The following is a 15,404-nucleotide window of genomic DNA, read 5'->3' on the forward strand; positions in this document are numbered from 1 at the left end:
CCTTATTGACACACGGGGCTAAGAGAGACTTCATTTTTTGAATATGTTTACATTGGATGAACGCAGGTGTCGAGGAGATATGATCGAAGTGTTTAAAATTTTCAATGGGATGGATAGGATGGACCTGGAACTTTTAGTACACCGCCAATCGACTGCTTTTACAAGGGGACACCAGTATCTATTGGTGAAGGACAATGCAAGGCTATGGTGTCGCAGGGAATTTTTCTCTAATAGGTTTAACAACCTTAATAGGTTATTAAATGGAATAGCTTATCCCCGGAGGTAGTAAATTGTAACACAATTGACACGTTTAAAAAGAAATACGATAAACATGTTGGGGTAAATCGAGAAACTATCCATACTTAGAATAAGACAACCATAAGTATTCTTTATGGGCATTGTAAAATATTTTATCACGTGTATATATATTGTTTATAATTTTTATTAATTGCATTTTTAATTGGATTGCTATATTTTTGAAATATATGACATCCATATTTTTATGGGCATCTTTTTCTCAGCCACCTCGTTGGGCATTTTGCCTGTTGTGGCGTTGTATTTGTATTTCCTTTTTTTATGACTAACTTCGTGTTAGCTATCGTCTGCAGGCTGACCATATATTCTTTTTAACTATGTATAATCAATTTTGCCGAATGTGCAATACCAGTGGTAACCAGATTGTACATCACATTGCCCTGGGGCAGATGCATACGAAGGAATTGGGGTGGTGGAGGGGCTTCAGCCTAAGCTGATAAAAAAATTTGGAAAAATTGAAAATATATTATCGTAATTAAAATATCGAAAGAAATACTTTTTATATGTTGTTTGACAGAGTTCATATTTCTTTTTTTAGAGGGTTTTTGGCCGTAACTCTCCACTCTGGCCAGATATTCAAATATGCTATTTAAACCACTTTAAATTAATTTAAATGTTTTTTGAGGGTTGTTAAATCAAAATTTCTCTGAAAAAAATTCTTTATGCCCCCTTTAAAAGTCGGTCTTGCGCAGGGCCGCGCAAGGGCCGATCATTTTTTTGAGAGGGAACTTCTTTTGTTCATATAAACCTGTGGTGTCGGTGTAGCTGGCTGGGTGAGAGGAGCGACTACGTTGCTAACTGCAGACGATTCGTTGGGGCAGTTAATGGCATATTTTAGGCCCGGACATTCATTTAAACTGTCTTCATAGTAGGTCGGTAATGAATAGTCCGTTGAAGAATCAGCTGTTGGTCGATCTATAGTCTGTTTGATGGTTTTCTTCTTAGCTTTTTTGATTTTAGCCTTTTCTTGCGTCGTGTTGACAGTAAGTTCCTTGGATTTGTGCTTGTGGAGCCGCTTGGTCTTGGATTTGGTTTTAGATACAGAGAGACCATGAGGTTTCGACGAGGTGGAGAGTATTGATGATGAGGCGGGCACTGTCGAATGCGTGTGAGCATCTTTAGTATGTTTTGGCAAGTGCGTCTAAGGATATTTCATAAAGATCTATGCTGGAAGACCTTTCGTCTTGGAAGATTTCGGTGTATCTTGAATTGATGTCATAGCTGTAGTATGAGGAGAATTTTTCGCATGCTGCTTCGTGTCATGCGTAGATGGCGAAGCATATGTTGAGCGTTGTGTGTCAGGAGGTTGGCTGCATGCGGTTTTCTTACTTTTCTTTTTCGTAGAAGAGTGACGATGGCTTCTTTTTGGGCGGTCGATATATATGAAAGATGGATGATCCGTATAGCTGTCTTTTCCGAGGTTTTGGCTGTTGTTTCGGGATGAAGTAATGTTTTGGCATGCAGTAACTTGTGTCGTCGTCATCTGGGGGTCCACATGAGTCGGTCGTAGCGAAACGAGGTGCTGGATTCTGTTGAGTATGCTGCTTAGGAGGCTGCGACTCTTGTGTAGGAGAAGATCCGGCAACTGGAGAGATGTCTTTGAACAGATCTTCTAGAATTTCTCTGTCCACTTGCAGTATGTCGATCGTTTTGGACGGGATAGACATGATTGATATAATAGATAAATACAATGAGCTAATCACAACGAATCAGAAAATTAATTGGACACAGAAAGGTAGGGGAAAAAACTGATTCGCAGGATTTAGAGTTCTAAGCTCAAGAAGAAATATATGTAAGGTGTCAGAGTTAGGAGACAGAGATTGACGCCAATATACTGTATATATATAAATATGAAAAATAGTTTATTGAAAGTAATAAAGTAGCGATGCCATGATAAAAACCAGTCAAGAAGGTATACCGTGATCAACTAATATGATGATAATATGATGTAGTATATTTATATCGTCAGAAATCTTTAAAATCTGGCGTTTCTGGCAGATAAAATGCGAGAAAACTGAATAAAATATGACGTAAAAGCAATATAAATAACCAGCCGATGTAAAGGCCTGTCTTATTATTGATATAGCAACGTTTGTAAACAAAGACAGCGATGATAAACGACTTAGACTGGTGTAATAGGCGTAAATATAAGATTAAAGGAGAGTAGATTGATCTTGTACGCAAGCCGTTGTAGAGATACAGCTCATCCTTAGTGTTAATGTATACCGTATTATGAAAAATCGTAAAATCGGAGATATCTTGATAACTAATTGGTCGAATTGAATATGTAATATATCAAAGTTTTCAGAAAAATATAAGCTAAATCAAAGATGTAGCTGTGATAGAATCTTAAATCCGTAAATCTCGTTGTAAAGTCGTAGTTTATTCTAGATAACTTACTGAAGATACAAAATAGGCTCAAATAATCAGTTATACATAAATCTGGCAATATAATTATTGAAAGGCATTGCAAAGCTGATCAGGGAAAAAATTTCATAATTTTATCTCGATATTACCGAATATACAAGATCCTTCAATATAAAGACATCTCTTATCCTTACTAGATATGGCGAATTGTTCCAAAAACGGGGAAATACTCAAAAAGCCCACGAAACCCACAAAATCGATATATTTCTATGATATTTCAAGCAAGTGATAATTAAGAGCGACTAATAAAAGAGAAATAGTAAGAATCGAACTCAAGAAGCAGCGAAGAAAATGAAGGCCCCGAAGAAGTCGCTATGCTGTAACATTGCGAAGAGGAAGGTATTCACCGCGATGGTCGTATCTTCCGAAGTATTCATTCGATTTACTAGCGGTTTTCACCAGGGTGTAGCGTACATTCGAATGTAGAAGGGCACATAAAGAATCCAAGGGTTCACACACGGCAAAATCACGAAAAGACGAATTCCAGGAACGTAAGCATGGAGCGTCGCAATTTGATATCTTGTTTAGTTCGCGCCTTTGTAGCGTTATGCTACTCCATAGTACGTGATCACCTCTTACTACTCGTGATCACTGGGGAGGGAGTTAGTGATGTCTCACGCAGACGACCCCCAAAATTCGGGTCAACGACCTCGAGAGTGTCACGTGATCCCGAGTACTGGGGACGACCGTCTCGAAAACAACAGCAGCAGAGAGTCACTACACACGCAAGCGTGAGGTTCAAAATTTATATGTCTGGCTTCCTTTTTATTAACCAAGATAATCATTATGTTTGTGTCGTCGTAATAAATGTTTATTCCGAAGCTGGGTTCTGTGTGGTGACTCCGCACATATTTCACGCTTAGGAAGGGGATAATATAAGGTTTTCCCCCATCGGGAAGGAGCATGATGGGATTAGAAAGCGTGGGTGGGGGAGAAAGGCCCTCGACGAAGAGAAAAGAAGCTTGGTGTGTTTTCAGTTAGTTAGAGAGTGGCAGAGTTGCCAGATTGGCGGTTTTCCCGCCAAATTGGGCTGGTTTGAAAACGGTTCAGCGGGAAATTTTTGGCTTTGGCGGGTGGCGGTTTTTCCAAAATTGTGTTCATGGCGAATTTCTCCCTATTTTTCTTTAGCAAAGAAGTTTTTCTTTTTCACTTCAGTCCCCTACTCATGTTGTGTTTTCTTCCTGATAAGGCAGAAGGGGTGGGGGACATCCTTAGAGGATAAAGAATCTCGAAGCGGGCCATGGCCCCCCCCACATCCTGAAGCAGGGCCCCTAGGCTGGGATCTTTTACGGGCCCCCGACCAGACTTTGATGAGGTTCCCTTTATGATGAATTTATAGCGTGAAAAAACAAAAAAATGATTAAAATCCTCCCGGGCCCCAGGGCTGGAGCCTTGTCAGCCCACCCCTTGTGGGGGCCATGATGGGGGCATCTCACCCAACGAAGGAAAGCCAGAAATTCCAACCATACTGGTGTAGTGACCGATCATAAACGATGCTCTGTGACGTCACGATGTCACGTTTTCTCGTTGTAGCGTTTTTCGCCTTGCGATGGATGGTAACCTAGCAACGGATCGCCAGAGAGTTTTTCGAACGTTTTAATCAGTTGATTGTATTTCGTCATAGAGTATGGATGTCGCGTATAACTTGTCCGTGTGTGTGTAAATAAATGTTCATGTCTTTAAAAATGAAATTTACATCTTCTCATTGCCGTCGCCTTTACTGGTGACCCGGACGTGATCCCGAACCTGCCAAGAACTTATCGCCATGGCTGAACAGCAAGAGAGCGATCTTCGAATTCAAGCTGTCCACGCGAAACTGCCGACATTCTCGAAGGACAGTATCAAACTTTTTTTCGTCCAGCTCGACGCTGCCTTCAAGATCAACCATGTTACAGCCGAAGGAACCAAGTATAACTACCTAGTCAACTGCCTAGATGTGGAGGTCTTGTCAACGGTAAGTGACATTGTTTACGATCCTCCCGCATCGGATCCGTTCTCGAAACTCAAGGAGAGACTTCTCGCTGTATATAAACATTCAGCCGCGAAAGAGGTCAAGATATTGTTAGAAGACCTATCCCTAGGTGATCAGAAGCCTAGTACGTTGCTACGTAAAATGCGCGAGCTTTCGACAGGGCGAATTAGCGATGAGACTTTCCTCAAAAATTTGTGGCTTCAACGGCTACCAAAGAGTATACAAACAGTGTTAGCTGCCAGCAGCGAAGAACTGGACAAGCTAGCCGAGTTAGCTGATCGAGTAGCTGAGCTCACCGAACCCAATTACGGTTATGTAGCAGAAGCCTCGTCTTGCTCGGAAATAAGAGACCTTAAACTGCAAATCTCGGAGCTGACTAAAAGAGTCGAGCAGTTGGGCAGATATCCGAGGAATAGCTTGAACCGCTATCGAAACTCCAGTCGAGACCGACGTTATTCTGATTCTAGGAATCGCTCGCGATATCGAGACTCCGATGAAAACTCTAGCGTGTGTTATTATCATAGCAGGTTCGGAGATAAAGCTTCCAGATGCAAGTCCCCCTGCGCTTACAACGCTCAGCATATTCAGGGAAACGGTCCAAGCCCCCCGCAGTAACGGCATGCGGTGGCGGCGATAGCAGTCTTCACCATAGCCGTTTGTTCATTATGGAAAGGAAAAGCGGCATGAAGTTTTTAATTGACTCTGGAGCTGATATATCAATTTTACCTTACAAAGGCAACGGCAAACCGACAACTTTTGAGGTTTTCGCTGCAAATAGTTCCCGTATATCTACCTACGGTTTGAAACTCTTGGAATTGGACTTGAACTTACGGCGGAATTACAAATGGCATTTCACCCTCGCTGACGTTGAGAGACCAATTATCGGATCGGATTTCCTTGCTCACTACGGACTCATCATCGATATCAAAAACAAGCGACTTATAGATCCACTCACTTCTCTCACGTGTAAAGGTTTTACTTACAATGGACCTTCGACAACGATTAAAACAATCTCAGGAAACAGTGCTATAACTGAAATTTTGAAGGAATTTCCCGAATTAACGAGACCTCGTCCGTTTTCGAGGAAAGCTTCCCATAATACCTTGCACTACATAGAAACTAAAGGTCCTCCTGTTTTCGCAAAGCCACGCAGATTGCACCCAGCTCAACTCAAGATTGCCAAGACCGAATTCCAGATGATGTTGGACCAAGGTATATGTCGTCCATCGAAATCAAACTGGGCTTCCCCGTTGCACATGGTTTCAAAAGGACCGAATGAGTGGAGACCAACTGGTGATTATCGAAGTCTGAATCGAATTACTGTGCCGGATAACTACCCAGTGCCACATATACAGGACTTTGCGCAGAATCTGCATGGATGTAAAGTTTTCTCTAAAATAGATCTGGTCAAAGCATTTCATCATATTCCTGTAAATCCCGACGACATTCCCAAGACAGCAATCATAACTCCCTTTGGTTTGTTTGAATTCGTAGTCATGCCGTTCGGACTCTCAAACGCTGCACAAACGTTCCAACGCTTCATCCACGAGGTGCTACGCAATCTCGACTTCTGTTTCTCGTATCTTGATGACGTGCTCATCGCCAGCCATGACGCAGAGCAACATCACAAGCACCTTAGAGAAGTGTTTGAAAGACTCGATAAGTACGGACTGACAATCAACACATCTAAATGCGTGTTCAATGTACCGGAAATTTCCTTCCTGGGCTATTTGGTCAATGAACACGGCTCGAAGCCTCTCCCGGACAGAGTTCGTGCAATCCAAGAATTTCCTCTTCCAGAAAACATCAAGCAGCTTCGAAGATTTCTAGGAACTTTGAACTTTTACAGGCGATTTCTACCATCTACAGCAGCTGTGCAAGCACCACTTCATTCCTTCTTGTCCAGCACCAAGAAGAATGACAAGACATCAGTTCCTTGGACTCTTGAGACCAGACAAGCATTCGAAAAATGCGAAGCTCAGCTCGCTAATGCCACTCTTTTGCACCATCCCTCAGCATCATCACCATTAGTTTTACATGTGGATGCCAGTGATTTTGCTATAGGTGCCGCCTTGCATCAAGTATCTAACGATAATCAGCTACAACCACTCGCATTCTTTTCGAAAAAGCTTTCAAGCGCACAAAGAAGTTATTCTGCTTACGATAGAGAATTACTTGCAGCTTATTCTGCTGTCAAGCACTTCAGGTATATGCTAGAAGCAAGACAATTCTGTATTTGTAGTGACCATAAGCCGTTGGTGTATGCGTTCAGGCAGAAACCAGAAAAGTGTTCACCACGCCAGCTACGACAGTTGAACTTTATCAGCCAATTCACAACAGAAATTCTCCATATAAAAGGTGTCAAAAATATTCCAGCTGATACTCTTTCTAGAATATCGACCATTTCTGTACCCACACCTTTAGATTATATGCAACTCGCAGCTGACCAAGAGAATGACAACGATCTCAAAACCATCTTAAATTCTAGTGAATCATCTTTACAACTGAAAAAACTCAGCCTTCCTGACGCAACAGCCGAAATTTGGTGTGATGTGTCAAACGGCAAAATAAGGCCTTTTGTACCAATTTCTCAACGACGACGAGCGTTTGATTCATTGCATTGCTTATCACATCCTGGCATGCGAGCAACATCAAAACTGCTGAGCGACAGATTTGTTTGGCCTTCAATTAGATCTGACTGTCGTGAGTGGACTAGAGCATGTATTCCATGCCAACGCTCTAAAGTTCACCGACACACTCGATCCGCGCTGGCTGAATTCAAGGTACCTAACAACCGATTTCAGCATATCAATCTTGACATAGTTGGTCCATTACCATTATGCCAAGGTTCTCGGTACCTCCTAACGATGATAGACAGATTCTCCAGGTGGATCGAAGCCTCTCCAATGCCAGACCAAACTGCCGAAACAGTCGCCAAAACACTAATTGCCACTTGGTTTTCAAGATTCGGCATACCGCACAGGATCACCACCGACCAGGGCAGGCAGTTCGAGAGCCAGCTTTTCCAAAGCTTGAGCAGATATCTAGGATTCCAACATCATAAAACGACTGCTTATCATCCACAAGCAAATGGGCTGATCGAGAGACAACACCGATCACTGAAAACTGCCCTGAGATGCCGTATTCAATCGAATCCTGCTTGGGTTGATGCTCTTCCATTCGCTCTACTGGGTCTAAGAGCAGCAGTGAAAGAAGACCTGGGATGCTCTTCCGCAGAAATCCTGTACGGAACACCATTGCAGTTGCCCGGCGAGTATTTTTCCAAAACACCAGACATTATACAATCCGATTTCGTCCATCAAATCCAAAAGCTAATGCGTTCAATGAAGCCGGTGCCTACAACAACTCACGGACACACGCTGACGTATATTCCTAGTGATCTGCAATCCGCGTCGCATGTCTTCGTACGCAACGACGCACCACATCCTGCCTTACAACCAACATATCAAGGCCCGTTTCCTGTCAAAGATCGCAGAGAAAAATTTTTCGACATTGGCATCAATGGGGCAAGCAAGAGGATCTCCATTGATCGTTTGATTCCAGCTTTCCTTGGAGATAGCTTTAAGGTACCTTCAGAAGTGCCCATACAGCCATCCAATAAAGCGTTGCCAGCACAAGCAGTACCAGCAACTGTGACTCGCTCCGGTCGTCACGTCCACTTCCCCGACAGATATTCGACCACAAATTTCGTTGACACTAAGGGGGGAGTGTGTAGTGACCGATCATAAACGATGCTCTGTGACGTCACGATGTCACGTTTTCTCGTTGTAGCGTTTTTCGCCTTGCGATGGATGGTAACCTAGCAACGGATCGCCAGAGAGTTTTTCGAACGTTTTAATCAGTTGATTGTATTTCGTCATAGAGTATGGATGTCGCGTATAACTTGTCCGTGTGTGTGTAAATAAATGTTCATGTCTTTAAAAATGAAATTTACATCTTCTCATTGCCGTCGCCTTTACTGCCTTTGCCACCCAATAATTGAAGGGGCCGTAACACAAAAACTTGGGAACTGTCCAAGGGTCTAAATAGGGGTTTTCAACCATTATGATACCACGGCCGGTCGGTTATCATATATCCAATGTAGTGTAAGGGAAGTAGTATGTTGTATATATCCAATGACTATAAGGGAAATGGGAGCCTTTAGAGACGTCACGAGCTTCGCACGGAGGCCTTCGGCTATAGAAGGTGTTGCTCCGACCCGACGGTTGGGAAACACAGTATCTAGACCACAGAAGCCTGTGAAAGAAACCGTAGCCTCCACAAGCGTGGAGCTGGCAGTGAACGCCAGGGTCTCTGCCACCGGACTTATCCCGTTGCCGAGATCTCTTCCAGCCCAGCTTCGTGGCAGAGTCTGGAACAAAGTGAGTGTGTGTACAACTAACAGTGTGTAGCTAGTGTTGTGTATGATATTTCAGTGCTTCAAATTGTCAGTGAAGTGTAATGATTGAATATTTGTAACGTTGTAGGCCTGTTGCTCTCTGTGGCGATACTTTTTAACGGGGAGATCGGCTCGCATTCACGCCTTGAAGTTGGGAACCACAGAAAACCAACTTCAGCCGACCACCACTGTGGGGTTGCGCTCCACTGCGTGGAGCTGGCATGGCACAAGCCCAGGAACCAGTTCTGTCTTAACGCATGGGGCCACCAGGGCATGGCCCGGGGGCCTCAAGAGAAGAGGGGCCTCAGAAAAACGAGAGGCAGTTGTATTTTTCGGGGATTTTCGATGTAGGGAATTAGAAAAATCACTTGGCTTGGCTCTCGGGGCCCATGATGCTATTAAAACGGCCCTGCCAGGAACCCAGAAGAGTTCTTGAATTTTTTGTTTACTAGACCGTGAAAAATCTGGTCTGGGACCCATACCTAATTTTTAAAATCATTGTACCAAATTTCGTAGGCACCTATGCACAATTTGAGGCAGTGCCGTCTTGACGCATTGGCCAACCCGGGCACGTCACGGAGGCCCTGATTGAAGACGGGGGTGGGGGGGGGGAATGAGATATGGTTAAGATTTGCGAGATTAAGCATGTGAATTGGTAAGTAGGCATTTGCAGTCTGGATGAGCAAAATCAATTTGCCCGGGGGCCCATGATGCTTTTAAGACGGTCTCCACTCCAGGCCATCTCTCAGCCGTTTTTCCAGGAGAGAGAATGTGTAGCCCTGACTTTCGCCACTTTTCAAAGAAATAAATTTATTCGGTTAAAAAAAACCCATCTTTTTACGGAAAAAAAAGGGGGTGGGGGAGTTACTGGATATAACAAGGAAAAACTATAAACCCCACCTTTGCAGACTAGAATATCGTCAAACTGTAGCTCGCTTGTTGCTTCATAGATTGCAGCCCAAGTTCAAATATTTTGGGCTACTTTTGAAAAGGATTTTGGGTGGAAATTTTTTAATGACCTGGCAACTCTGGAGAGTGGCTCCTGTGGACTCAGGATGTAGTTTCAAACGCCCGCTGTAAGCGAGGAGGATGTGTGAATAGTATAATGTTTATTGTTGAAAATTATGATTAAACCAAGTAATATATATAAAAGTGGCAGTGATTATAATTGTGACAATCAGTCATTGAAAACGAACCCTACAGATATCTCAGCACAGGAAGAAAAGTATACTCCAGAGTTATCAGTTTTAATTTTAACGAGGTGAGAGATTGCTATACGTTACGTGCTGTTTGATTTCAAAAAATTTTGGATGTGAGAACAGTGAAATTGAGGAACCAGAGTCCAAAAGCATGGAAAGGTGATAGTTACTGAACTTGGCAGTTGTAAGTATTAGACACAACTTCTGGTGTGGGATTGTCAATGAAAGGTGGAAGCAAAGCTGGTTAAAGAGTACTCTTTACCTCTTACTCTTTAACCAGCTTTGGGTGGAAGTTACCAAAAACAGTTTCCTTCCTTTCTAGTTTAAACGATGGGGGCGAGTGAAACGAGGGGCGCGTTGTGTTTGGCCAGGTGGGGTTGGTGCTCCACTGACCATTTTGTGTACATGGTTGGGGATTTTGCGCTGCAGAAAATCTTCTGCAATTTGCCAAAACATATGATCTGGTTAGGAGCAAAATTGACATATATTGCGTTTGTGTTACGAGGCCTGTATTGTGCTATCTGCTACCTAAATTGTGTGTGTTGGGGCCTAACTTGTGTGCGTTGTGGTGGAAATTGTAAGTACTGTAGTAGAAATTGGGCGTATTGTTGGAGAAACTGTGTGTGTTGTTGGGCAAATTACAAATGTTGTGAAACTGATGGTGTGAAATTGTTGTTGTTTTGTTGAAATTGACATTTAACTGGGTGTTTCGGTTCGATGTGATGTAGCTGGGGATACATCCTCGCAGAATATGTGTTGGCATTGCATAATTGGCACACTACGTCAGGTTTTGGATGTGTCAGTGATAATCTAGATATCTCATACCTAAGCACGTTGAGTTCCAGTGTGAATGTGGATTGAGGTGGGAGGTGTGGAGATGTTGTGTTGTAAGAATCCAGGTATTGATTTCTGTGTGTCCTGTAGTCGTTGCGCAAATATGACGGCCTAATCATACGAGTTATTGTCATGATTCAGGACTTGTGATCTGAGATCAGTTGGCAATGCAGACATGAACTGCAAGAATTTGATCTGTTACTTAATTAGGCTCTGCGTAAATTACTTTCAAAAAAATGTGACAAAAATTTTTTAAAGATACAATGAAGTACCTCAATTTTAGAACTATCTGAAAGTCGCTAGACGCTGCTGCATGGTGAGGAGGTGATCCTGATGAATAGTTCATACGTTGGGGAATGTTCTTTGATGTCCAGTACTGACGTACGTCGATCGTGATGAGAAAAGTTGTTGCCGGTGGCCATTTCAAAGTTCCTTTTTGAAGATCTGTTTCGTTTCAATATGCACCTTATGAGTTAGTTACGTTAGGATCATGCTGATCGATGAATTTTTTTTTTTAATCACGCGAACTCATCTTTTCAATTTACACATTCTTTTAGTGATGGTGGGATCACACTGACCACCTTTTTTTTAAACACAATTTTCAAAATTCGACAAGGGCACTACTTGCCCGATCATCAGTAGAATAGATATTATTACATGCTATCCACGTAGTAGAATTCCTTCCTGTAATGTTATTTCTAGGTCATATGAACTTCCTTGCATCACATTTTTCTTTTGTTCACGGTGTTTATTATCCAATTCTATTCCTTTTGGATTTCTTCAGAAGTACCGTGTTTCCCCGAAAATAAGCCCTAGCTTGATTTTTAAACATGCTGATAATGTAAGTCCTTCTCCGAAAATAAGCCCTAGCTAAAGTCGTCAATCAGATGCATTTGGCATGTCGTTGCAACACATGACGGATGTATTGAACTATATAAATGGTAATGGTTTTATTATTATTTATTATCAGATAAAATATAAATGAATGATATCATTTTTTGAAATTTATCTTGAAATAAGTTATATAAACAAAAATTAAAATTTCGTAAACACCCAAGCAAGCCTGCTTGGACGAGACGGTAGCCCAGGTCGATATGATACTCGCCTGAAGGACCAAAGGATGTTTAGAGGTGTCGCGAGTTCGATACCCGGTTCGTCCTTGTCAGAAAACTTTCCTGACACAGGGGTACAACAGAAACGACGACATGACCGCAGAAAAAATTGCTACAGCAGGGAGTCCTCCCTCGAGGGGTTGGCGCACCAACCTCTCGATGAGTATAAAAAACACAAGCCTTTCGTTCAGAATCGGCAATAAATTGTAGGTCCCGGTCTAAAAAAATAGCCCCCGTGTGCAGGAAATGACCGTGGTGTGACAAAAATTATCAATGTTTTATGAAGTCGCAATTTTTTGTCAATATCTTTGCTTATAACCTTCCTTCAAAAAACTCTTCAAAAATATAGTTATTCTACCAAAAATAAGCCTTACCGTGATTTTTCAGGATGCTCCTAATATAGGCCCTACCTCGAAAATAAGCCTTAATGCATTTTTTGAAGCAAAAACTAATGTAAAACCAGGTCACTAATTTCGCAAAATGCACCGCTACTCCGATTTCAGCCAATCACGTCTCTTCTTGGTTTACAATAATTCCCATTACCGTAATATCGTACGGTCTGTCGGTCACAAGGTGGCTTCGTTGTAGAATAATTAATTACTGGAATATATTGATAGATCACACGCTTAAGCCAAACAAATAGTATTTATTATTATTATGCGCGTAAAGACGAAAAGACGATATCGTAGAGTTACGTGAATTACCGTACAGGATGAAGTAACGAAGCAACGTGATTAGCTGTGTGGAAAAAAATAAGAAAAAAATCGTGTAATCACGGAATAGCGGTGCATTTGCGAATTATGCGACCGGGTATATTTTCGGAGAAACACGGTAATTGTGTCTGCGAATATGTGTCTGACCACTGATTCTTGCGGGATATATTCATCATCCATACGTGTTGACTCGTACTGGTACGTCGTCAATGGTAAGGGAATTTTCCACAAATAGTCGACTTTCGCGTGGTCAAATGATTTTCAATGCCGTAATTAAAGTTGGAAAGGTACTTAACGTAACATTATTGTCGCTGATAATGCTGGAGGTTTCTTCTCTGAATGCAAGCTAGTCTCTAAGCCCAAAAATTGTGTAAATTCGACAACATTTTTAGTTCTGGTTGCTTCTTGAATAGCTTGAGTTATAGCCGGAGATTTGTTTAAAAGTTGTGACATATCCAAGGTGTATTCTACACTCTATTTAAAAAAATTACATTTTTCGAGTTTTATGTAAGTTATGTATTTTCGTAATTCATCTAGAAACTTCAGTTGAATAAGGAAAAAATTGAGAAGAAACACACATTTCCAAGTGTCGAAACACAGCGTTGAGAATTTTTTTAACATCACCCATAACAAACTTTTCTGCAGAAAGATCCTTCTTATTAAAAAGGATAAAAACTCAAAAATTAACATTTGATATTATGTATAAATGTTTTTGGGAACACGTGAGAAAGCAAAAGAAAAAACTACTTTTAGGTGTTTAATAAAGAATTTATATTAAATCTTCATTCGAAATTTATTGTCATTAATGTCTTCACAAACAACATGTGTTTCTGTCAAAGTCGGGTCCTGTAATAAGTCGATTATTAGGTTGTTTCAAATGAGCCCCATTTTGAAGGTAAAATGATATGTCTTAAAAATTTATGTGAATACCTCTACGAACCTTTATTTTATCATTTTTCAGGCAGTAAATCGCAGTTGCGTATATTGTCGATGTTCTTCGGCTTTCTGGCTGTGGTGTACTGTGCCAAATCCAGTCTGACGTTCGTGTGACAGCGAGATGGAGAACGACTAACATTTTTTTATGTACCACGATATTCAAAGAGAGCAGTAACATCAGGGGACAACTTGTGCGCCTATACCTTTTTTATAAATGTAATTTCCTATATGGAAATGATCGTTCTTTGATCATTTTATTAATTTACACATGTCTGGAGACTGAAGCACAATGAATTTTTTTTTATAATTAATTAATTAAAATAATTTTTGAACAAGGAAAAAGTTTTTGTATTGTCTGGACCTCTCTGAGGTTCTTGATTTGTCAAGCATTATCCTTTCAATACTAAGCACATAGGCCTGGTTGATATTAAAAAGAAAAAAATTATGACTCATAATTTTTTTTTATAACTTTTTTTTTAATGAGTAACATACTCATAATTTATGAGTATGTTACTCACATATACAGAGTGAACGAGACATGGTCTACCAAACGAAAGGGGTAATAGACGAGCCCAAGTGGAACATGGAAACACTCTACCAATCCTGGGGGTGTACCACCTTCTGATTCTTAATAACCAATCATCCATACGTAAGAATCGGTTCGTAAGAATCACGTTAAGAATCGAGCTCCGAATGCAACCACGGTGGGATTGTTAAAAGTTATTCTTAAGGTCACGTGACGATGGACAGGCCGATAAATTTCCCTTTTGGGGAATTTCGCCATTGGCCAATCAGAGCCCAGCTAAAAATTAACAACAGCTTGTTGTTGACAAGATAAGGAGGAAAAGAAATTTTAGAGCGACGCTAGCCTGAAAAAATGGCGGAGATTATTTCAGCAAATGTGAATACGGTTTTGAAGAAATGATAAATACATAATATTTTTTTAACATGCTACAGTAAAAAACAAACATATCCATACTTAATCATCCGATATGATTCGAATCAAAGATTCATTCCACGTTCACTGGGATGGATCCCTGCCACCCTCCATGAAGAGGGGCTATGCTATATATGTTATGGTGAAAGTGATAAAGAGATGTTATTATATAAATAATCACCGGCCATTTCGGTAAGTTTGATAAATTTTGCTCATATACCGTGAATCTATCACATTTGTAGGTCATTATGCATAATTGTCAAACCATGGTTAATGCGATAAATGAATCATCGTTGTGTTTACATTATGTATGTAAGTGAAGCTAACATTACAAGGCTAACAATAATTTTTATAATATGGTTCATGTTTCTTTAAATTAATTGTCATGGCGAAATGAACGTGGTACTGTACATGTATTGCATAGCTGCTTCGTGGCCAAATAAAAATAATATATAGTGATCAGATAATACACCAATATTAAAAATGGTCATCGCTTCTGTAATGTTGGCTTTTTCACGTACACCGAAGTATGTGAAAAAAAACAAACGCAGCAGCAGGTT

The 15,404-nt window shown here is 41.0% G+C and overlaps 1 protein-coding gene across 1 annotated transcript in view; it reads left to right on the forward strand.

Annotated features, from left to right (window-relative positions):
• Window positions 1-14,046, forward strand: part of LOC149069426 (uncharacterized) — a 176,805-nt gene extending 162,759 nt beyond the window's left edge. The window contains exon 7 of the mRNA XM_089249736.1: window positions 13,933-14,046. Coding sequence (XP_089105862.1) covers window positions 13,933-14,021 — 89 coding nt within the window. The 3' untranslated portion in view covers window positions 14,022-14,046. The remainder of the gene's footprint in view (window positions 1-13,932) is intronic.
• The last annotated feature ends 1,358 nt before the right edge of the window (window positions 14,047-15,404 follow it).

The sequence above is a fragment of the Pholcus phalangioides genome, unplaced genomic scaffold (assembly GCF_987345545.1).
Source record: "Pholcus phalangioides strain wild (caught in Gottingen) unplaced genomic scaffold, Ppha-v1.0 ptg000022l_1, whole genome shotgun sequence".
Classification (NCBI taxonomy): domain Eukaryota; kingdom Metazoa; phylum Arthropoda; class Arachnida; order Araneae; family Pholcidae; genus Pholcus; species Pholcus phalangioides.